This window comes from Eptatretus burgeri, chromosome 5, assembly GCF_056783735.1.
Source record: "Eptatretus burgeri isolate ZD-2024b chromosome 5, Ebu_testis_v1, whole genome shotgun sequence".
In the NCBI taxonomy this organism is placed as follows: Eukaryota; Metazoa; Chordata; class Myxini; order Myxiniformes; family Myxinidae; genus Eptatretus; species Eptatretus burgeri.
The window spans coordinates 4252628-4275661 of NC_140965.1; the positions used below are offsets into that span (position 1 = coordinate 4252628).

Sequence of the window (23034 nt, forward strand, 5' to 3'; positions counted from 1 at the left end):
AGTGATGCTCTTGGTGGTTATGCAAAGCGGAAGAGTACCCTGGCCCCTCATGACAATCCCATAGCCAGAAAACAGTGAGATGTATGGGTCGCTCTGTTTTAACGGCTGAACATACCTTTGTTAACCATTGCTATCTGTTGCGACTTCAGAAAGGAGCTTGGTCAATACATAATCAACCTTTTGTTTTGTTTTTTGGACAAGCTATCCGCTTTCAAACTGCAGCCCCTTGGTTCGAAGCAAAATTTCGGATCTATGAACTTTCCTGTACTTTTTGTGGAATGATAGAGCTCGGTGGCTATCTGGCGAGTTTATACGTGCCTCCTGACGACCGGGCTTATTATGCCATGTCTGCGCATGTAGATCAGCAGGACGCTTTGAAAACATTCACACCAGACTTCATCCTGGGAAATGTGTTTTATTTTCGCTGTTTTGATGTCACGCAGCTCATTGCCCAAAGCCACCTGCTTCCAGACTTCGTCGATTCTCACCCAAAGGTGGGCTATCCTCGGGGATATCAATACCGTTGATGGTGGATACGTAATTATCCCAAATCATTTTGTACTGAACATTAATCCTGTCTTTCTCCGTCATTCACAAATCCTGGCATGTTTATAGGTGCGCTTGGTGATCATAGACAGCGTAGCCTCTCCCTTTAGGCATGGGGTGGATGATGCAGCTCTCAGGACGCGCCTACTCATTAGCCTGGCACAGCGTCTCGCCCAACTGGCCTCAACACGTCGTCTTGCGGTGTGTCCCGTGGCTGCATTTCTTGTCTCGTCGTTCCTTCGTTCTAATTAGTGTTTGCTTCTTGGGATTGTTATTAAAATCAGTTGCCAGCGGGTTGTTCGTTTAGAGACATTTTGAATGAAGTGAATAACCTTATCAGTGGGTGACCTCCCCCCCCCCACACCCCTCCCCTAAGGTGGTTCTGACCAACCAGATGACAACACGGATACATCCGAACAGTACTCAGTCAGCTTCTCTTACACCTGCTCTCGGTAAAACCATGTTATTGTGCATGAAATTGTGACCGCTTATTATCATTTAGACGTTCTCCGTTTGTCCTTCATGACAGAGCTGGAAGCAAAACACAAGTAACCAATCATCAAAGCCATTAGAAAAAAAAAAAATATATATATATATATATTTTCTTTAAGATTATTTATTTGAAAAGGATCAATGGTGTTTTTTTTATCTTCAAATTGTTTATTAACTCCGCCACCGAACGTGGAAGGGGGTTATGTTTTCACCCCTCTGTCTGTTTGTGTGCAGGATATCGCAAAAAGTTGTGGATGGATTCGGATGAAATTTGGTGACAAACTGATTAGATTTTGGTGAAGATCCGGATCCAGATCCGACTACTAGAATTTAAGTGACTCTTCACCATTGAGAGATAGGGCTAAACCGATGTATAGCACGATATCTCAAAAAGTTGTGGATGGATTCGGATGAATTGATTCGATTCTGGTGAAGATCTGGATCCAGATCTGGATACGAGAATTATTTATTTTTAAAAGTGATTCTTCACCATTGAGAGATATAGTACCGTCACATGATATTTCAAACATGTATTGGGCCCGATATGTTCTCATGGATCAGGCATTGCGTGGTGGAGGTATGCATTCCACCGAGTGCCCTTGTAGTTTTAAATGAGCTTCAAAAATATTAACAATATTTTATAATCCAATTTACCCTCAAGTGTTTAAAAAAAACAAGACTTTGAGTAATATTGCCTCAAGAGCAAAGATGTTCGTTCATTTATCCATGAACTGCAACTTTAACAGAAATTCATTGAAAGCTAAGGGTTTGATGACCATATTTGAATTGTAACGACCTTTAATTCTTCTTCTTCTTTCTTTAACGTCCACAATTATCACTACCTTCTGTTGGTTGGCCGGGGGAGGGGGGGGGATCTTTTAGCCTAAGTCTTTGATGAACCAGCCGTACGTAGCTGGCCAGGCCTGACATTCGACTCGGTAGTCAGGGCAGGAAACGGTAATTTGTTCAGTGTTGGCGATATCTCGCCGACTTCGCAAATGACACCGTGGGGTCTTTGACATCCACCAACTATTACTGGCGCACGGGGCGCCCAGTTGAACGTCCATCCAAGGGACAGCACGAACATTGAATCCCTCTAACCTGCCTGTGAAACAGAGATGACAGGTTAGAGGGGAGTGTGTGTACCTCTAAGCCAGCCCTAAAGCCTGGTGTTGGCTTCGTGGTTTGGGTGGCTGGCTTGGGATCTTCGGGTCCTGAGGTCGTGCCCCGTTTTCCACTGAATTAACAGCAGGTGGGGTTGACTCGGCCTGTCATCCTTCAGAGGTTGGTGAAATGAGTGCCAGGGTACTGGTATGGGGCACAGCGTCAGTGGCATTGTCACACCCCAACAAAATGATAACTACCTGGCAGCCAAGCTGCCATACACAAGAAGCTGCCGCCAGCCCTACTAATGACATAAAACACACAAGTTAAATTAGGTTCTGCACCTAATTTCTCACATTTTGTTTTGTTCAAGTCCATCCCGTTGTGTACAGAAAGAAAGCAATTGTGTTTCTTGGATAGTTTGTTTGGCAGGGTTGTTTTAGACAAAGTAAATGTGCAATGATGGATTTTTTTTTCAGGGGAGAGCTGGGGGCATGCAGCGACCCACCGTGTCATCCTGCAATGGCAGGGAAACCGCAGGTAATGTTTTTGGCTTCGTTAAAAGGTCATCATTCATTGTATTCAACTTCTGGGAGGACGAGATATGGTAAGGGACTTTGAAATGAATTACAAGAAAGTTACAATGTCTTCTTCTTTTCCAGGTTTGCTAATCTTATCAAGTCTCCGACACGAGGAGAAGCTACCGTCGAGTTCACGGTCACGGTAGTGTAGCTGTATTGTTTATCTATCTGCATAATTACTTCAGGTATAGGTTGAAGATTGACTTCTGCATGCTCGTATCTCACATAAATGCCCTAAAAATTTTGCTATTAATGTAACTTAAAAATAATCACAAGCTTTCACTCAAATTATTTTAAGCAAATCTGTGGGTTTGAGAATGTGGAACAGTGTCCTATCAGGTATTGAAGTATCCCCCTTCGTTTGTCTGTGTATATGCATGAAAGTTGCTGTGTGTGTTCAACACACAGCAACACTTCAGTTCAAGTTCAGTTCAACACTGAAAAAAGCAATAAAATGGCCGTAACTTAACCGCTCGTCCGATTGACATCAAACCTTGAAAAGGCACATCTGCGGGGCCCCGGCAATATTCCTGGCAAGTTTCAATCGGATCAGACCAGCGGTCGTCGAGAAACGGCGGTCGCAGACAAACAAACAAACAAACAGACAGACAGGCACACAGAGATTGCTGGAATTATGGATAGATATCACTGGCGGAGTAAACAGAGGCAAGTTCAGAAAAGAACTCGGCAAGCCAAAAGAGTATGAGAAGGACATGCACACCAACAAGCATTTTAAGGCCATTTTCCCTGCTAAAGCAGGGGTTAGCCTCATGAGAAGAACATGGCTAAGAATATTAAACATAATAACAAGGATTTCTTTGAATATATCAGGGGAAAAGAACAGGTTTATAGGACCAGTGTGGGCCCATTGAGGAATAGCACCGGGAGAGTGGTTCGTGATGAAGGTAAGATGGCAGGCTTATTAATCAGGGATTTTTCTTCAACTTTTACACAAGAACAGTCAGGAGAATTGCCAATAGCTAAGAGTATTTATCAAGGAGATGAGGAAGGGCTTTTAGAGAAGATCCAGGTTAGAGTGGAGGAAGTAAAGGAACAGCAAGGTAATCTAAGGGTAGATAAGGTTCCGGGTCCAGATAATATGCACCCGAGAGTATTGATGGAGGTGGCTGAGCAGGTAAGCGAGATGTTAACGGATATTTTCAATCGTTCCCTGGAGTCAGGACAGGTACTGGAGGGGAGAGTAGCAAATGAAACACCATTATTTAAGAAAGGATCCAGAGAAGAATTGTGAAACTATAGACCTGTAAGTTTGACTTCCTGTTAGTTTGGAGAAGCTGTTGGAGACATTCATTTAAGACCGGATGAGGAACCATTTGAATCAATACAAACTAATTAAAGGTAGTCAGCATGGGTTTACCCAAGGTAGTTCCTGTTTAACAAATCTTTCAGAGTTCTATGAGGCAGTGTCTGATTGGGTGGATGAGGGAAAGGCAGTGGATGCAGTATATCTAGAATTTGAAAAGGTTCCACATCAGAGGTTGTTGGCCAGTGAGGGCTTGTGGAGTGGCGAGTCAGGTCACTGATTGGATTGCAAACTGGCTTTGTGATAGGAAACAGAGTGGCTGTGAGTGGGAGGATGTAAGTCATGGGGTACCTCAGAGATCAGTACTCGGACCATTACTATTCATTATTTACATCAATGATTTGGATAATGGGGTGAAGAATTAGCTTTCCAAATTTGCAGATGACACAAAGCTTGGAGGTGAGGTGGATAGCAGAGGGGGTGGTGATCAGATTCAGGAAAGTATTGATACTTGTTCAGGTTAAATTCCATCTGCCAATCGTTTGTCCAATCTATACAAGTGTAAGGTGTTTGGAATGGGAAAGAACAATGAAAATAGAGATTACAGGATGTAAGGGGTAATTTTGGAGTGTGTCACACAGGAGAAGGATCTGGGGGTGGGGATAGATATGGGAGGAAAGCAGGCAGCACAGTGCCAGTCAGCTATAGGTAGATCAAATAGGGTTTTACGTTGTATTTGGAGGGGGATCAATTATAAATCGAGAGGTGGTGTTAACTTTGTACAGGAATGTAGTGAGGGCCACATCCAGAATATTGTGTGCAGATTTGGTCACCACAATTCCGGAAGGACATATGCCATTGAGAGGGTTCAGCACAGGGTTACTCGATTGATTCCGGGCCGAGCGAGACTCAGCTATGAGGAGCGGCTGAAGGAGACCGGGCTTTAAACACGAGGAGATATGATGGAGATGTTTAAGATAATGAAAGGTATCGATAAAATAAGTGCAGATGAATTATTCAACAGAGTAGACAGTGTGTAGTAGGATTAGGGGCCAGAGCCTGAGAGTAAAGAGTAGGAGAGTTAAGACAGTAGTAAGGAGGGGACTTTTACTCAGAGAGTAGTTAATGCATGGAATGGTCTCCCTGGAAAGGTCGTGGCAGTAGAAACAGTAGATAAGTTTAAATTAGAATTAGATAGGTTCCTGAAAGTTATGGAGATAGAGGGGAATGGCGATGGTGATAAGACTTTTCGGTAGTTTGAGCATTGATCGGTGATTGTGTGCACGTGTACGGAGTGCTGTTGGTGGGGGTCTTGTCAAGGGGTGTTGTGTGGTTGTTGTATGTTTTTAACCAAGCCCATGACCCCTCCCCTGAGGGGAAGAAGAAAAAATAAAATAAATAAATAAATACAAAAACTCCAAAAAAAAAACAACAAACAAAAAAAACTTTCATTAATTAAACCTTTTTTGCATTTTCTTCCTTGGATGTTGTGTGGATGGGTTAGTTATGGTGTTCATGCAGGCATGATGGCCTCCACCAGTGTTAGATTTCCTTGTAATATGACATGTTCAAATTGGTACATGATAATTCCTCGTGTAAAACATCAACATTTCCAATTCTACACACATGGATCTCCATTCGGGCCTATACCTCCCACTTTCCAAAATCACTATCCCCCTTCCTTTTTATCGTTACATTGATTGAAATCAGCATTGCAATGAAAATAATCTTTACTAATAAATATTTGGGCTCGTCAATATGTCATTAATTGGTAACTTTTATTTCAACTGTCCCCATCATTTGACAGAGTGAGGGAATACGAGACGTGCCAATGACCCCTTCCCTACCTGCGACCATGCCTGCAATTCCAACTGCCTCCATGTTTCTAAGCTCACCTACGATACCAACATCCTTACCATCGACGTCGACCTCCTCAAAGTTGATTCTGAAAAGCCCGAGTGCCTTGCCTTCACTGCACATGACCTCAGCTAGCATGCCACCCTCGACATCTGCTTCTCCGGCGGTGCTGGGTTGCACAGCAGGTGCCATTTCCATAGCAGGGGAGAAGCGGATGCGAAACATGGATGACTGAGAATATCTGCAATGATTTTAAATCAACTTCTTATTGCCACCTCGGGATCCAAAAAAACAAACGAATAAAATGTACAAGAAAGAGCATCAACCAACCAAGTTTATTTATAAACTCTTTATCTGGGAAAGAAAAAAACAATGTTCATCTCCAGTTGCAGTATGATAGGCCTGATGTTTTTTTGTTTTTTTTAAATTCATATATTTTAAAACCTGTCCAGGAGAATTGTACATTCACACCAAACAAACCAATGACTCGAGGTCTAATAAACACAGTGAGTGTAACTGTCACTTTGGACAAAACTGTCCTTGTTACTAAACAAATACTGTCCATCTAGACTTTGGCTTGTATGCCACATGCTTCCCCCGCTGTCGTGATTAGATTCTGGGAGGAAAAACAGCTTCACAGCAAGTTCGACAAAAGCGGCTCAATGCAGCTGAGTTTTGTCCAACAAAACATTCTATATGATGTGGTTTTCCACCATCTACTCTCACAAACTAAAGTATATAATTGCTGTTTTTAGGATCGCATCGTGTCGATTAAATAACTTAAAATCTGCAGTGAAATCTGAAAATGTAAAGAAATCAGTGGTTTATTTGGTTTTTGCAGGTATGTCCAATTACCAATCGGCTTGCTATCACTTGCCAAACCAGTGGTTCCTTAACAACCATTTCATTGGAGTGCTTGCTTAAGTCACTTAGCAAGCGCCCTACAGTCCATAGCAGTATTATGCACATCGTTTGTGTCCCGATGCCGAGGTCAGTTTGCTCAAAGCATGAAGAGGTACGTAGACAGTACACACACACGTGGTATAAATGGGTAGCTTTGGATTTGTAAAAGGATTTTTCACAGGTGTGTACGTGTGTGTGTGTGTGTGTGTGTGTGTGTACATGCCTGAATGCTTGTTTAGGTGTGTGCGGTGCGTGAGATTCAGGGACCAAACTCACACCCAGGCCCACGGTGTGTAGCCCTGTGTTGTGTGGCTGATTGGCAGCTGTTTATAATCATGTTTATGCACATCTTGAAACGTCTATATAAACACAATGTTGTTTTTTAATTTGTTTATTGAAATTCCCCCAAAACAATGTTTTTTTGGGTTGTACACAGTACGTACTGTAGTTGGTAATCACAATGACTCCAATCAGCCGATAACTGAAAAATTGCCAAGCATTAAAGTGTTTCATAAAGCATAACATTTTCTCTCTGCAAACTCCTACCCCCAACCCCACCCCTCCCGCTCTCTCTGTCTCTGTCTCTGTCCCATCCTCGCTACACCCCCTCCTAATGCAGTGCAGCACCCTTCTCTCTCACTCAGGACAGTAGTTATCTCGTCATGTCCAGACGAACCCTCCCCTCTTCCCTTACCCTCACGCTGCCTTCCTCGCTCCGCCTCCCTCCCCTCCCTGCTATCTTCCCCCCTCCCCCTTTAGTATTCCCATCAACGAAGCGATGGGTGGTATTTGCTCGTATTACATAAGCATTACAGGAAGAAGGGGGGGGGGTGGTGGTGAATTTTACAGAACAAAAAGAAAATGGATACAGGGGATAAGTGAGAATGGTTTGTAAAAAAAAAAGATAAAGAAAAGGGGAAGAGTAAAGGAAGGATGTAAGGGGCACAGTAGTGGTTTATTTTTAATAACCCAATTTTTTGTGTATAAAAATATGAGTTTAAGGTAGGTAAGCATGCATCCAGCCATTCTTGCCTCAGAAGAGGCAACACTCTGTCTGCGAAATCGGTAATCAAACCCAAACAAGGCGGCTAAGGTGAGTGGCCCTGTCATTTGTAGTAGTAAGTGTCTTGCCGATCAGCTTTGTATTTTGAAAATTATAGTGCGTTTGTATAATCGACTACAACTACAAACTACTGGTCCCAATTTCTCTCACCTTCCCATGAGGTGGGCCTGGGAAAATCGTTTGGCCAAATCGTTCAGGCCAGATGTTCGAAGGAATGTGATTTGGCTAAGAATTTGTAAATTGTTCATAGTGTCCATGACAACTCACCTCTTTGTAAAAAAACACCATGGGATCTTTAACATTCACCAACTAATGCTAACAGATGGGACATGGGACTGAGACGTCCATCCGAAGGACGGTGCACTCGATGATGCAACGATGTGTGCATTCCTGTTCAGTGCCATCTTTACCTTACATTCACGGAAATATATCACGTTTACTCTCTCCACCTTCATGCAGTCCACGTCCCTTTTTTTAACCGCACACCTCCCCACGCAGCCCTGGAGTACTGGCATCCCAAACAAGAGCAATTTGATCTTTGTGCAATCACCCAGCATCTGAGCTACACTTTAGATTTTAATTATATTTCATATTATTAGTTTAAAGTATTAAAATATAAAAGACCATTTTAGCAGCCAATTAGGGGAGAACCTTGACACTTCGTAATTACACCTTTGCCGAATATATAAAAATAGCACACAGAAAATGACCAAACAGATCTGAACATTTCTTGCAAGAAAAAGCTAAGGTTTATCAAATGCAACAACTGTGAACTGTACAAGAGATGGGAAGGATTACAACACTAAGATGAATGTTTGTTTCATTCCACAAACGGGTTTGACTTAACCAAACAAAGTTTACATCACAATGAATATCATTCACAAGCTTCAAGCAACTCTTTGGCACCTCGTGATTAATCATTTCCTCTTGACCACCCTCTCCCTCTCTACCCGGTCAACCTCAGCGATGTTGGCAGATGCTGCCAGCAGTTGCATCAACGCGATGACAGCCTTTAGAATGGCCACCGGAGAAAAAATGACCACCAGCAGTGGGAGCAGTCCCAGTTGAAGACCTGGAACTGAAGGTGAACAGCTCAAAAATGGTTCAACCCACTTAACTTTGAAAAGACAAATCCCTTTAATCCTACTATTTTAAATAATGTGTGTGTGTGTGTGGTGTGTGCACGCGCATATGATGTCGATGCTTCCAAAGGAAGTGGGTGTTTCTGGTTAATCAAATAACACAATTGCTTACTCGATATTCTACCTAATCAATTCCCATCTGAAATCAAACATGGACTCCAAAGGTAATTTTGGGGTGAGGGAAGTCATTTGCAGGCCTTGGTTAAGTTACCAGACCAAATTATCAATTTTGTCACACAGATGGCATTCCTAGGTCTGTTGTGTTCAATGAAGTGCTTGTAAAAAGAAAGAATAACCAGTTGTAATTTGTGCTTGTACATACCAATAGGCCCAGAGTAATGATAATTGAGGAAGAGGCAGGAATAAAAGAGCTCATTGCCAGCACACATCAGGAACAGCACAAGCTGCGATGCAGGAAAGCAATAGATTTAATATTAGTAGAGTACCTGCTCTACGGGTACCCAACCCCCAAAACCATCAGCAAAGATAAAAACACCACTCTACGTTAATTGGGGTCATGATCCTATGTAGCAAGTCTGGATGTAATTGGCCCAGAACTGTAGGAGTACCACGACAGAGAGAGACACACACACACACCAGTCCGTGAATTATAGTAAGGATTATGCTTGATCATGGTGTTGATGTTTATCCGGGCCTTTAAAAGATTATTCAACTCAAATTCCACTGAGAAGGAAAGGGTTAATAGATTGAGCAGTCCCCAGTCAATTGCTACACACCACGTAATGGAGCAGGGAGGGCCTGGTGTGCATGCTTCCACTTAGAAATAGTAAAACCAACAACTGGAACACACTCAAGGGAGGTGCTGACTTGTTTTCTCTTCCAGCAATACTGCTCCAGAGGATTCTAACCTGCACTGTTGCGTGGCCAGGAATGTAGGTAGTTTGGTCACAGGAAACTTGGTCACGGTAAAACGGTCACAAGGTAATTTGGTCACAGTAATTCGGTCACAAGGTAATTTGGTCACGGTATTATTATTATTATTATTTATTATTCACTGCATTTAAAGCCAGTAAGGCCCAAGAGCAGTAATAAACATTTTCATTTCATGGCTGGTGAATCTTGTTGGCATAATGACGTATTGACCAAGTTTACTGACTACTATAATGGCATCGGAATTTAAAAGTTGACACAGAATCGATTCCATTATAGTAGTCAGTAAACTTGGTCAATAAGTCATTATGCCAACAAGATTTGCCGGGCATGAAATGAAAATGTTTATTACTGCTCTTGGGCCTTACTGGCCTTAAATGCAGTGAATAATAAATAATAATAATACTGTGACCGAATTACCGTGACCAAATTACCTCGTGACCGAATTACAGTCATGCGCCGCTTAACGACGTTCAGGGCAATGACGGATCGCATATACGACGGATCTGCCAGCTCTGAAAAAAAAAAAAATGTAACTGAAAAATTCCTATCGCCGAGTGATGTAGCCGACGTAGCGCTGCCAGTAGTATAAAAATAGCACATACAATTATGTACGCTGTACAGTACATAATACTTCATAATGATAATAAACGACAGTGTGGCCCTGTTATAATGCGATCGTTAAGGTCCATAAAATGCCATCGCGAAAAAAGCAGGGTCGTGCTAAATCGGGATTTAAGGAAATCGGATTTCAAACTGAACCAATGTTTGCACGTTTACCTTCCAGCAAGTAAATTACCTTTGAATTGAAGAATTCCGTGAATAAACCGTTGTTACAGTCGAAATTAAAACACAAATTTCTTTTTGGTGAAGCTTTTCATGTTGTTTAAACAATCTCACTGTTCCGAAAATATATATCACAATTGACAGGAGCTCGTTTCTTCATCTATAAATTATAACATCGATGCAATGATTACGTATTTATAAAATCCAAACGCTATTTATTCACCTTTCTATAATCGATGCGAGAGGAGATTGTAAGCTGCTGCTAACAACACCGATGGCAGTCATGAACAGCACAAAGGTAAAACTAACGTGTCTTCAGTCTCTCTTGGATGCGTGTTACAATTCCCAACAGTATTCAGTACAGTAACATGCTGTACAAGTTTGTATCCGAGGAGCAATAGGCTATACCATATAGCCTCGGTGTGTATTTTTGTGTTCGTACAATGTTCGAAAACGAAAAAAAAAAAGATGTTCGCACAACGACGACGTCGCTTTACGATGCGTTTCTCAGAACGTAACCCCGTCGTTAAGTGGTGCATGACTGTACTGTGACCAAATTACCTTGTGACCGTTTTACCGTGACCAAATTACCGCGCCCCGTGGCCAGTGTGAATAAATAGTCGTGCTAATTATTTTATATTTTTCCTTGTGAGCTCAAAGTTGAAGTCCGAGACATTCACAATATGAAGCTCGATGCCAAATTTGGATATTCTACAGGGTGACCTGAAAGTTACTTCACCCCCACTACATTTCTCACACCTCTCTCCCTCCTCCCCATCCACCACGGTATGATGCAATATTGACTCACTGACGTGGAAGTCAGTGGGAAGTTCGATGGCATGGTGAACACAAGTTATTCGGGTCGAACAGCGGTTTATGTTGCTCGTTTTAGGGTGCATGAAAGGGGCACACACAATCCAAACAATTGCAAAAGTGCAGACGGCTTTCGTGGAACACTCTGGAAAACCTTCTCCACCTAAACAGACAACATGGGGAAAACGGGCTTTTGAAACAGGAAGTGTGAATGACAAGACGCACAGTGGAAGACCGGGAACCTTCTTTTGCACAGGTGACTCCACAAAGCAACACAAGATGTCTAAAAGGACTTGGTGACGAATTCATTGCTGCAAGCAGACCTTTCATACTCTTTGATAGAAATGCCAAGTCCTTCCTGTTTCACAAAAATGTTTCTTTGCACAGCTTGAGAATGAAATAAACACCTGTGCATTTGTCTTTCTCCAGTACACCCTTATCCCTTGTCAGTGCTTGGTGAAGAGTGCAGACGGGCCGAAATGTTGCATCAATACAGACCGCTCTCAAAACTCCAGATTCTGTCAGACACCCCAGGAAAGTAGAGTAACAAACAAAGGCCATGATGTTCAATCTTTGTCTCAGTTTTTACATGATGGGACAAGGCATGCAAGGAGTTGATGTGGATATCGTGCTCGGGAAGAAGTGAACCAAATAGCTTTTGGCTTTAAAGACCATCCTCTGATCTTTCAAGCCAATGCATAGAAAGCCAGAGAAGGTTTTTCTCTGGCTTTCCTAGATGATGACACAAGGGACCTAGTCTTCTTAGTGAGGGCGTGTACAACTAAGCGTTTGTGAGACATAAAATGACGTGACAAGAATTCAAGGTTCCAATCCGTCTGTACATAAAGGTCTTCAGGGAGCCATAACCAGACTTACTGGTGAAGTTGACCAAGAAGGCCAGAGAATCAGACTGCCCTCTCAGTTGATTGCACTGGGGAGGGTTTCAACTGCATCGTTCGGGCAGATAGCGAATGTCATTAACACAGTGGTACCAGAGGCATGCGATGGATCAGGTCTCAAATTCTTCCATGACAGTGTTGGCTACCACAGGATCTCTATTCCAGTTGCCAAAACCTTGGAATATTCTCACCTGAAGAGGAAATATGTGAAGCCAAGGCAGATCTTCAAATGGTTACATATGTCACTGGTAATGCCACTTGTAGATCTTCAGTAATCATCCAGTCCCCCCTGTCCCCTCCCTCTGTTATTTGGTGTGTCCCAATTGGCTGGAGACTGAAAAAAAAAAATCCATAAGTCCCCTCCCTGTCAGTGGAATTCGAATTTTATTTGTTTTCCCCATCGACAGACATCTGGTAGGGTCGGCTGGATCTTAGCTGTCAAAAGGTTGTCGTTACACACACAAAAAAACAAGTTGGAGAAATGATTATAGTATTATGTACCATCCAAACCTCTTGTTCTTATATTTTATAAAATAAATTAACTTTGTTTTGTTCTTTAATAAACATGCATTTTAGAATAGAAAAATAAAATTTGCCTTATCTTGAACTCGGCATCACTTTAATCGTATTTTTGAATGCCCTTTTATAAAAGGTACAAAGCTTGTGTTTGCAGATAAATGAGGAAATCTCACGCGCGATTTGTAATACAACCCGAGGAGACGGCTGGCCTTTCCACCTAAATTCTTGTGGCTTTCACTGCCTTTCAGCACTGAGCTGTGGGAGGAAAATTGGAACAGAGGTAAGTGGAGAACATGAATGGCACTTGACCGACTCACATTTCAAGCACGTCAATGTCACCAACCTGTGCAGGTGCAGCCAGTGACTCGCCACGTCCAGTGAGAGAGAGAACTGAAAGAGTGGTGTGGCGCTCGGGTACAACAGGGCCAGGTTGACGATCAGACAAGCGGTTGCACAGCGATCAGTCAGCATGTCCAGCATTGCACCAAACCGACTCCCTGTACACATTACACACCATCGCAAGCATTGGAACTTGTGGGGTGCCAGATCTGCCTTGCATTGCAACAAGTTAGGGGGCATGGGGAAGTACTGCTCGGAGGACAGCATTCATGAGTTGATGAAATCCAAGAAGTAAGAATCCAACAGTTGAAAACTGTAAAAGCAAGGGCAAATGTTAAGCTGTAACCAGGAAAAATAAAAATTACCCCCGGTTGGGGGTGACGGTCATCTCTGTAGATGTGGATCTCTGATCGGCTTAGAATGGTTTCGATGTCGTCTTGTTTTGGTTCAACGTACAGACGAAAGCCCGGGAGTAAAAAGGATAGAAAACCTCAGAAATCGAACTACATTTCTGAGTTATCCGGAGATAGATTTTGAAAATGGTTGATTTGGAACATTTATGATCAACGCGTCTTCAAAAGGATAGAAACCGGAACTCAGAAATCAAACCGCATTTCTGAGTCATAAATGGTGGATGATATTTTGACAGTGGATGATTTCACAAGTTTACAGCATTGGTGACCTTGACATTGACCTTCAATCAGGTCTAAAGTCATACCGTCGTGAATCACTCATCGACCCCGACCGACCTACCAAGTTTCATCAAGATCGGGCAAATTTTTTTGACCGTATCACATCGACGATTTTTTCCAACTTTGAAGACACGTGACTCGATAACCAGGACGAATTTTTTAAAAAACCGGCCCGAACAAAATTGGATATTGTTCCATATTATCAGAATCCGAAGAAATTTCGAAGATCAGATCATAAACGGCGGAGGAGATAGATTTTGAAAATGGACGATTTCGCAATTTTGGAGTGACCTTGATGTTGACCTTGACCTTCAATCAGGTCAAAGGTCATACCATCGTGCATCCCTCATCGACATCTACCCACATACCAAATATCAAGAAAATCGGAAGAAAAAAAATGGGGACGTACGGACGGACGGACATTGAGACTGGTTTTATTAGGTCATCTCTAACGAGATGGTCTAAAAAAAGGCCAATACAGTAGAGGTGACCTACAATCTCATCTTCAAAAGTATCTCCGATGACAACAGCAGACAAGTTGCTTGCAAAATGTTGGGTTTGATTCCCAAGTTCTTGTTTTCCTATTCTGGCTCATATATTGAATGTTTTCTTCTGTCAATTCAGATTTATTACCCCAGCCCTACAATTACATCCCAAACTAGAACGGCACTCGGTCGAGCGCATACCTCCACCAGGTTGAACAGTTTACATTTTGTATCCCACTGATAGGCCGGATCTGGATCCGAACCTGAACCAAAATCCAATCGGCTTGTTCTCGTCTCACAACCAACTCATCCACCAAGTTTTTTTCATAACTTGTCCACAATTTTTTGAGATATTGTGCTACTTATCGTTTTTGGCACTATCACTCGATGGTGAAGAATCGCTTAGAAAAAACAAAATAAAATAGTATCTGGATCCGGATCTTCACCAAAATTTAAACAATTTCTCCTTATCACACACCCAACCTGTCCACCAAATTCCAGACACATCCGTCCAAAACTTTTTGAGCTATCCTGTTCACAGACAGGGGTGAAACGTAAAGGTAATGAGAAATTGTATCAAGTCAAGCTGTGATTGTTCTGATAAATAAGGCCCAGGATTGGGTGGTTACTCGTCCGAAGTTTCACAGAAGTGCATGACCATACAAACCCAAGCCTGTCAGATGTTACCATCTGAACGAATACCTCATGATGTTGGGATCCCTCGTTCAAATCCTATATACCATGCTGATTTGCCCATTAAAAATACATATATATATATATATATATATATATATATATATATATATATATATATATATATATATATATATATATATATAGCGAGTTGAGAGACAATGTTGTAACTGCATTTTTGGCGGGGTTGAATAAAATGGCTCTCATGTCTTTCAACACCATATTTCGTGGGTTGAGAGATATAATGTTGTAACTGAAAATTTCCCATTTCCTGCAAATCGCTAATGAAAGATAAATATGGTGTTGAAAGACATGAGAGCCATTTTATTCGGTTTCGCCAGAAATGCAGTTACAACATTATGTCTCAACCCACGATATATTGTTGAGGGCTGGGGGTCAGGTGAGAAGACCACTAGGTGGGGGAAGCTATCTCGGTTCCCACCAGACTCCCTGGAATTGTAGGCCATCGCACACGGATAATTCCGTGATGCGGCGGGTCACTTAACCAACCGTGGGCGCCAATAACTCAACCGCGTGACCTAGGGTCCTCCTGTCAATGGGTTAATCAGGTTACCTAATTAATCACGTGATTTAATTACCAGAGGACATGCCCTCGGTATGCCTTGTCTGAACTGGATCACTCTACTGGACCAGATCACTTTACCAGATCGGATGCAGCCGAGCGACACTGCCAAGGACGTACTGGCTAAAAGGAACGCATCGTTGGGAACAAAGTCCCGGCTGAACTAGGATTTGGACCATGCTGGATAAATGGAAGAAAAGACAAAAATGAGCAGGGAACATTCCTAATAATAATTTATTAACAATGGGCGAGGAAAGGTATGTGGTACGATCAGGATTTATTGGGGTGTGTTGTACAGAGATCGGGGAGAGAGGTGTGGTGCAGCAAATAAACAGGCAACTTACGAAAGGGGACACAGAGCAGACTTAACGCGAGAATAATAACAATAATAATGATAACGATCTTCTGCAGTCTTACCAAAGCAGACAGGTGCCAGAACACACACCACACACCACACACACACACACACACACACACACACACACACACACACACACACACACACACACACACACACACACACACACACACACACACACACACACACACACACACACACAAAACCCGATGAAGAGAAAGTTTTGAACCAGGAAGGGAAAGGAGTTGAGGCTACATTCTCTGTACCTTTATGCTTGATAGCATGATGCGCCATCAATACGTTTCGGGGTGGGGGGGAATGCTCCGTAGTGCGGTACCCGACAGTGGGCGCGTCGTCTCTGGCTTCAGCCGCGCGTGTGGAGACCGTGTTCGTGAAGGAGGAGCTTGAGTGGAGAAGGGGCGGAATCCAGAGTGTGAGGATGGCGTGGCAGGCGGGACCAGGTAGGCCGGTGAGGTAGACGTCGTGTGGGTGGAGATGAGGCGGAATCCAGACAGCAGGAGGCGGGTCGTGGCAGTGTCGAAGAGGGCGAGGCGAGAGAGGCAGAGAAAGAGAAAGGCGGAGGGACCACTCCTACCTTTATAGGACCTGCCACACGGGGGGAGGGGCCACCCCGAATCGAAACGTCATCACCTGAATCGGGCGCTCCGATTGGCCCCGACCCCTCACGTGGCCCACTAACTTTGGCCAGAAACCGACTCACTTCGTTTCCGGCAAGGCCATCTCAGACAGTGGCAATATTCCGCTCTGACCCCACGACATGACACGAATCGCCCACACCGAAATTGGCACGCGAATCGTCTTGCAAAAACCCCCGGCCCGTGCCCTGACGACCGGACGAGGGTCCCGCATGCCCACTTTGGCGTCCGACCAGCGCCGATCAACACGCGCGCCAACGTGGCCCACACTGTACATTCGCCGGCTTGATCGCAGCTTAGCTGGCCGTAGAGATGAGAAGACGTTCACCATCCGTGGGGAATCCGCTGCTGCCAGCGAGGGCCGAAGGTACATCATTATGGATAAATCCATGCACGTTTTGCGAGCGGCGTACGTCTCTGCCTTCGAGCACATTCCATACAGTGCGCGCGGTTCAGCCATTACACACGTGGCCAGCACTCGCGTGCACGGGGCGAACACCAATATGTGTCGGACATTGAGGTTGAAAAGGAACAAGCCGCTTCTATTCCGCACACTCGTATCCCACCAAACATAGCGTAGAGTCGTCTTTATCGGCCTCCGTACGCGTTTTGTGCAGCGTAGACGTCGTGCTGGCTGTGTTTCCTGTGGTGTGAAAAACACCATTCGTGCAGCCTCTTAAGAGGTATTCATTCGCTTGCCTTTTTAATGCAACCGGCAATCCTCCCCAGATCATCGGCAGCTCAAATCGATAATCCCGCACTGCTAAGTGCACTATATGACTCGCTGCACACGTTGGGTTTAGGGCTCGCCTGGGAACGAGGATCTCTGTGCAGCAGTTACCTCACAGCGGCGCCGTACGCGTTGGCCTCCATGAGGCCCACCTCACAGCGAAGGCGCACGTGGCTGATTTACCTCAGAAATAATCAGACGAAAAGAAGAGTTGGAATGAAATGAAGAAGAAAATGATTTAAGCAACCCTAGCTATTAGATCATCACAACACACTCCCTTGTTGTCCCGCTAAACAAAAGGAAAGGGACTGTCTACATATATAATAATGGAATAACTGTCTTGGGACCACTATCTGTTCGATGCATGTGGTTCCGAGAACCGCAACAATATAAAGTCTGGAGACGGTGATGGTTCACGAGCAATGTACACGGTTCACCTTTTTTATTTTTTGACCTTCGAGGGGACGCCATGGGCAAACTGGCGGGAATCGAGAAAAACGTAAATGACGAAAGTTGTAGTAATCGAAGAGCACTACAAATCGACCACGAATTGCGAAATCCTAAACGTAGTTCGCCTTTTTTTTATGGCGGGAATCGGGAAAACCGTAAATGATGAAAGTTGTAGTACTCGAAGAGCACGACTTGCATACCAACTTTCATTCGAAACAGTTGAAAACCCGAGGAGCTCGATGCCCAATTTATTGATTTTTTTTGACATTTTCTAAGTTCGTGACCTTGTGACCTTGACCTTGGGACGAAAATGAAAAATCGAGCTCCGTGGGGCTATGCAGGTGCCATTGGGCGAACCAAATACCGAAACCCCTGCCAGATTCGACAAAACCCCTCGGAGAAGATGCAACTTGAAATCGGCTACCCCTAAAAACACATGTTTTTTGGGCGTGGCTCCGCCCATAATGGGCGCACCACGCCCATTCTCAGGAAAACACAACTACATCATGATATAACCCTCCCACCTAAATTTTATTAGGATCCGATCAAAACCCAACGAGCTATGCTCGGGACAGACAGACAGACACACACCAATAATGAATATAGTGGTCACTTACTGATTCGTGAACCAATTATTTATGTTGATCCAAGGTTCAAAGTTGAGCTAAGGTACAACAACAGCATACAGAAAAAGAAAAAAAAAAGAAGAAAAATACAAGACAATAATGGACATATACTTTAACATGAATGGTAAGAACATGGGTAGACGGTGGACAAATACATATATATTACAGTATAATAAATGGGATTTGAATCTGGGTTCCCCATATAATGAGCCATCGGTTCAGATGAGAATACAAAGCAAACCATGGAAGTCTGATTGCCTCACATTCCGTTTATCGTAGTACCGATGACCTTTTCTTGTACGTACGAGCTCCTCCATGAACCTTACACTGTATGCTATCGTGAAAGCCTGCATGCACTATGATGTTAGAAGGGGTATTCTTACCCCAAAATGAAATTCAAAACATATATATATATATATATATATATATATATATATATATATATATATATATATATATATATATATTGTGTTTAAAAACACATACTTAGCAGACGTGCTTTTGCCTATCCCCCCTCCCTGCACTCCCTAAAAGCATCACCATTTTAACATCAGTGCATCAATAACCATGGGTGTCAAACCTTGGTTTAACGCCCGAGCAGCAAAGCCGTCAAATGCGTCCAGAAAGCCACTGAGGAGGTACAGAGAAAAGGCTGTTCCAGGTTGTGATCTCATCAAGCAGAACGCGATGGCAGCCAATATGATACGGGCATAACCTGCAAAGGAACAATCAATAACTGCCATTTTGTGGTGCCATCATTAAGGAGCACTCATTGTCACTGGAAGCATTGTAATCTCAAATGTTTTGGAATCTTCTTTATTTATTTTTTTTAAACAAAGTGACATGTCAGGGTCATGGAGAAGAGGGGGCTTCAACTGACAAAGGAGGGTGTACGTGGACAATGACAAGATGGAACCGAATCTGGAGGAAAAGGTGGGTGGTGTGGCAGAAAGCATTTGGGACAACATGAAGGAGTGACGAGCTGCAACTTTGAAGCAGCGAATGGACAAGCATGATTGCACAAAGCACAACTATCTCGTTTGCTTTTGTAACATCGAGGCTCATGGAAGAGGTCGGTCATGGGGTTCAAAATGAGCAACGAACCGACGGTGGGGAAAAACGGTTGCGCACAAACAACCGCAAACCGATTCCACTTTGTGTTGATCCAGTGGCGCCATGACCCCAAAATAAATTCTGAAATTCCTGCCCAAAACTCCAGGGGGCACTGCACCAGCTGCATTGCCACTGTGCTGCTGATGCAGTGCCTGCTCCGAGAGGGTGCAACCGGCAGCAGCGTGCTGTTTCTGAACCTAATTCCAAAGAGGAAATATTGGTTCACGGGCGCCAGCAGTGACCACTATTGTCGTTGTGTCTGTGTGTGTGTGTCTATCTGTCTGTTTGTGACTCTCTCCAGAGCATAGCTCCGTGACGTTTGATGCGATCTTGATGAAAATTGGACACAAGCTAGATATCATGGTCTAGTTGTGTCTTTTTGCATGAGGGGCATCCCACGCCCTTTGTGGGCGGAGCCACGCCCACTTGAACTATTTATTTATTTTTTCTCGCAATTTCATTTCCAAGAAGCTGTGCGTAATGTCCATAAGTACAACATATAAAAAAATCCGATTTGATTTGGTCAATTTTGACGGAAGAGACAGGTTTTTTACGGTAGGGCTTCCTCAATAATGCCCGCGAACCATCGTCGCCTCCCAGCTTGTCATTTTACAAAACCAAAACTCTACTGTACTGTACTGTACCTACAAATATACAGTGTATATGAGCAGTGGAGATGTTCCATGACCAATCAGCTTGCCAAGCCAACCGTTTCGTCGGAGTGCTTGCTTGAGTGCTTAAGCCGCTTGGCGAGCGCTCTACAAGCCGATTGGTAATGGAACACACCACGGAATACCCAGATGCGACACGTTCCGTGACGTAATCGCTTGTGAAAATTCGATACCTGCGGAAAAACAAAAACCCTCATCATGAAACATTGACTCGTTTTCGTGGAAATACCCGCACATTGATCGACCGTCATCATTGTTGGATAAAATGAGTTTAAATATTTATTTGAAGTAAAATAAAATATCACGCGCGTCAATGGACGCACATTCGGCGACAGTATCGCTGGAAATAAAATCCGCGTCGTCAACATCACGAGGAAAAAAACAAACCGAGGAATAGAATATGACATCGTTTACACTTTATCTGATGGGGATCTCCCAGAAAGCTCACCGATCAGATTGGGAACGAAAAGAAACACGTTTTCCATGTCTTCAGCTCACAAATCACAATCCGAATTTTTTTTTTTAAACTTAGAATTAATAACCTTGAGCATTCGCACAAAATACATTTTGCACAATCGGTGAATGAACACAGCTCGGAAACATTCCTAAATAAAAAAAAAGGCTCGAAAAAAAGAAAGAAACAATCACTGCTGCAACCTACATCGGCATGGCCATCATGCGGTGAACAAATATGGATGTCTGAAAGACACGGTTTAAAACACGATAGTACATAAGTTAAAGATGGTTGCAAAGATAAAACTCGTTAGAGAATAGACAGTGATCACGAAGAATATTGATGGACGGGATTATTTGGACGCATCGATAAAAATCCTCATCATAAATCGACAAGCATCATCATCACCACAGAAGTCGAGTCGGGGTCCTGCAGAAAGCTTCTGCTCTTCAAAAGAAAACCTGTTTGTCTGTCCCCGAACGACTCCCTTATTTGGGGGCGAGCCCCGTAAAACCTGCTGTGGAATGTTTTCGGCTTCAAGCGGACGTCCTGAAGCTCCACGCCAATGACCCCGCTTTGATCCATTCTCAGGTGGGTGGGACGTTTCCGAAATTGCTCAATACAATAGTCAATACAATGATGGTTTTAATTTTCGATCCGCTCGTTTTCGCTGGTAGATTCGGCTGTGTTGGGAGTCGTTTACGTCAATGAGTGAGTGTTTAAAGCGTCTATATTAGTTTACCTCACGAGTGTTTGTATAAAGTGTATATATTAGTTTACCTCACGAGTGTTTGTATAAAGAGTCTATATTAGTTTACCTCACGAGTGTTTGTATAGAGTCTATATTAGTTTACCTCACGAGTGTTTGTATAAAGAGTCTATATTAGTTTACCTCACGAGTGTTTGTATAAAGCGTCTATATTAGTTTACCTCACGAGTGTTTGTATAAAGAGTCAATATTAGTTTACCTCACGAGTGTTTGTATAAAGAGTCTATATTAGTTTACCTCACGAGTGTTTGTATAAAGAGTCTATATTAGTTTACCTCACGAGTGTTTGTATAAAGTGTATATATTAGTTTACCTCACGAGTGTTTGTATAAAGAGTCTATATTAGTTTACCTCACGAGTGTTTGTATAAAGAGTCTATATTAGTTTACCTCACGAGTGTTTGTATAGAGTCTATATTAGTTTACCTCACGAGTGTTTGTATAAAGAGTCTATATTAGTTTACCTCACGAGTGTTTGTATAAAGCGTCTATATTAGTTTACCTCACGAGTGTTTGTATAAAGAGTCTATATTAGTTTACCTCACGAGTGTTTGTATAAAGAGTCTATATTAGTTTACCTCACGAGTGTTTGTATAAAGAGTCTATATTAGTTTACCTCACGAGTGTTTGTATAAAGAGTCTATATTAGTTTACCTCACGAGTGTTTGTATAAAGAGTCTATATTAGTTTACCTCACGAGTGTTTGTATAAAGAGTCTATATTAGTTTACCTCACGAGTGTTTGTATAAAGCGTCTATATTAGTTTACCTCACGAGTGTTTGTATAAAGCGTCTATATCAGTTTACCTCACGAGTGTTTGTATAAAGTGTATATATCAGTTTACCTCACGAGTGTTTGTATAAAGCGTATATATTAGTTTACCTCACGAGTGTTTGTATAAAGCGTCTATATTAGTTTACCTCACGAGTGTTTGTATAAAGCGTCTATATTAGTTTACCTCACGAGTGTTTGTATAAAGAGTCTATATTAGTTTACCTCACGAGTGTTTGTATAAAGAGTCTATATTAGTTTACCTCACGAGTGTTTGTATAAAGAGTCTATATTAGTTTACCTCACGAGTGTTTGTATAAAGAGTCTATATTAGTTTACCTCACGAGTGTTTGTATAAAGAGTCTATATTAGTTTACCTCACGAGTGTTTGTATAAAGCGTCTATATTAGTTTACCTCACGAGTGTTTGTATAAAGCGTCTATATTAGTTTACCTCACGAGTGTTTGTATAAAGTGTATATATCAGTTTACCTCACGAGTGTTTGTATAAAGTGTATATATTAGTTTACCTCACGAGTGTTTGTATAAAGAGTCTATATTAGTTTACCTCACGAGTGTTTGTATAAAGCGTCTATATTAGTTTACCTCACGAGTGTTTGTATAAAGAGTCTATATTAGTTTACCTCACGAGTGTTTGTATAAAGAGTCTATATTAGTTTACCTCACGAGTGTTTGTATAAAGAGTCTATATTAGTTTACCTCACGAGTGTTTGTATAAAGAGTCTATATTAGTTTACCTCACGAGTGTTTGTATAAAGAGTCTAT

At 42.7% G+C, this 23034-nt stretch overlaps 2 protein-coding genes across 6 annotated transcripts in view; one reads left to right on the plus strand and one right to left on the minus strand.

The window, feature by feature from the left end:
• Positions 1-6366, plus strand: part of RAD51C (RAD51 paralog C) — a 100353-nt gene extending 93987 nt beyond the window's left edge. For all 5 annotated transcript variants that reach the window (XM_085880477.1, XM_085880480.1, XM_085880478.1 and 2 more), the window contains 6 exons: positions 361-494; positions 616-747; positions 923-998; positions 2622-2682; positions 2805-2865; positions 5795-6366. In XM_085880477.1, the coding sequence (XP_085736603.1) occupies positions 361-494; positions 616-747; positions 923-998; positions 2622-2682; positions 2805-2865; positions 5795-6079 (749 nt within the window). In that variant the 3' untranslated portion in view covers positions 6080-6366. The remainder of the gene's footprint in view (positions 1-360; positions 495-615; positions 748-922; positions 999-2621; positions 2683-2804; positions 2866-5794) is intronic.
• Positions 6367-7122: 756 nt separating this feature from the next.
• Positions 7123-20853, minus strand: CDIPT (CDP-diacylglycerol--inositol 3-phosphatidyltransferase). The gene is made up of 6 exons (XM_085880496.1): positions 20705-20853; positions 19053-19187; positions 13204-13357; positions 13034-13115; positions 9275-9356; positions 7123-8888 (listed from the first exon to the last, which is right to left on the minus strand). Exons 1-6 carry the CDS (start codon positions 20739-20741, stop codon positions 8728-8730), a joined length of 651 nt encoding a protein of 216 aa, XP_085736622.1. The 5' UTR covers positions 20742-20853; the 3' UTR covers positions 7123-8727.
• Positions 20854-23034: the final 2181 nt, after the last annotated feature.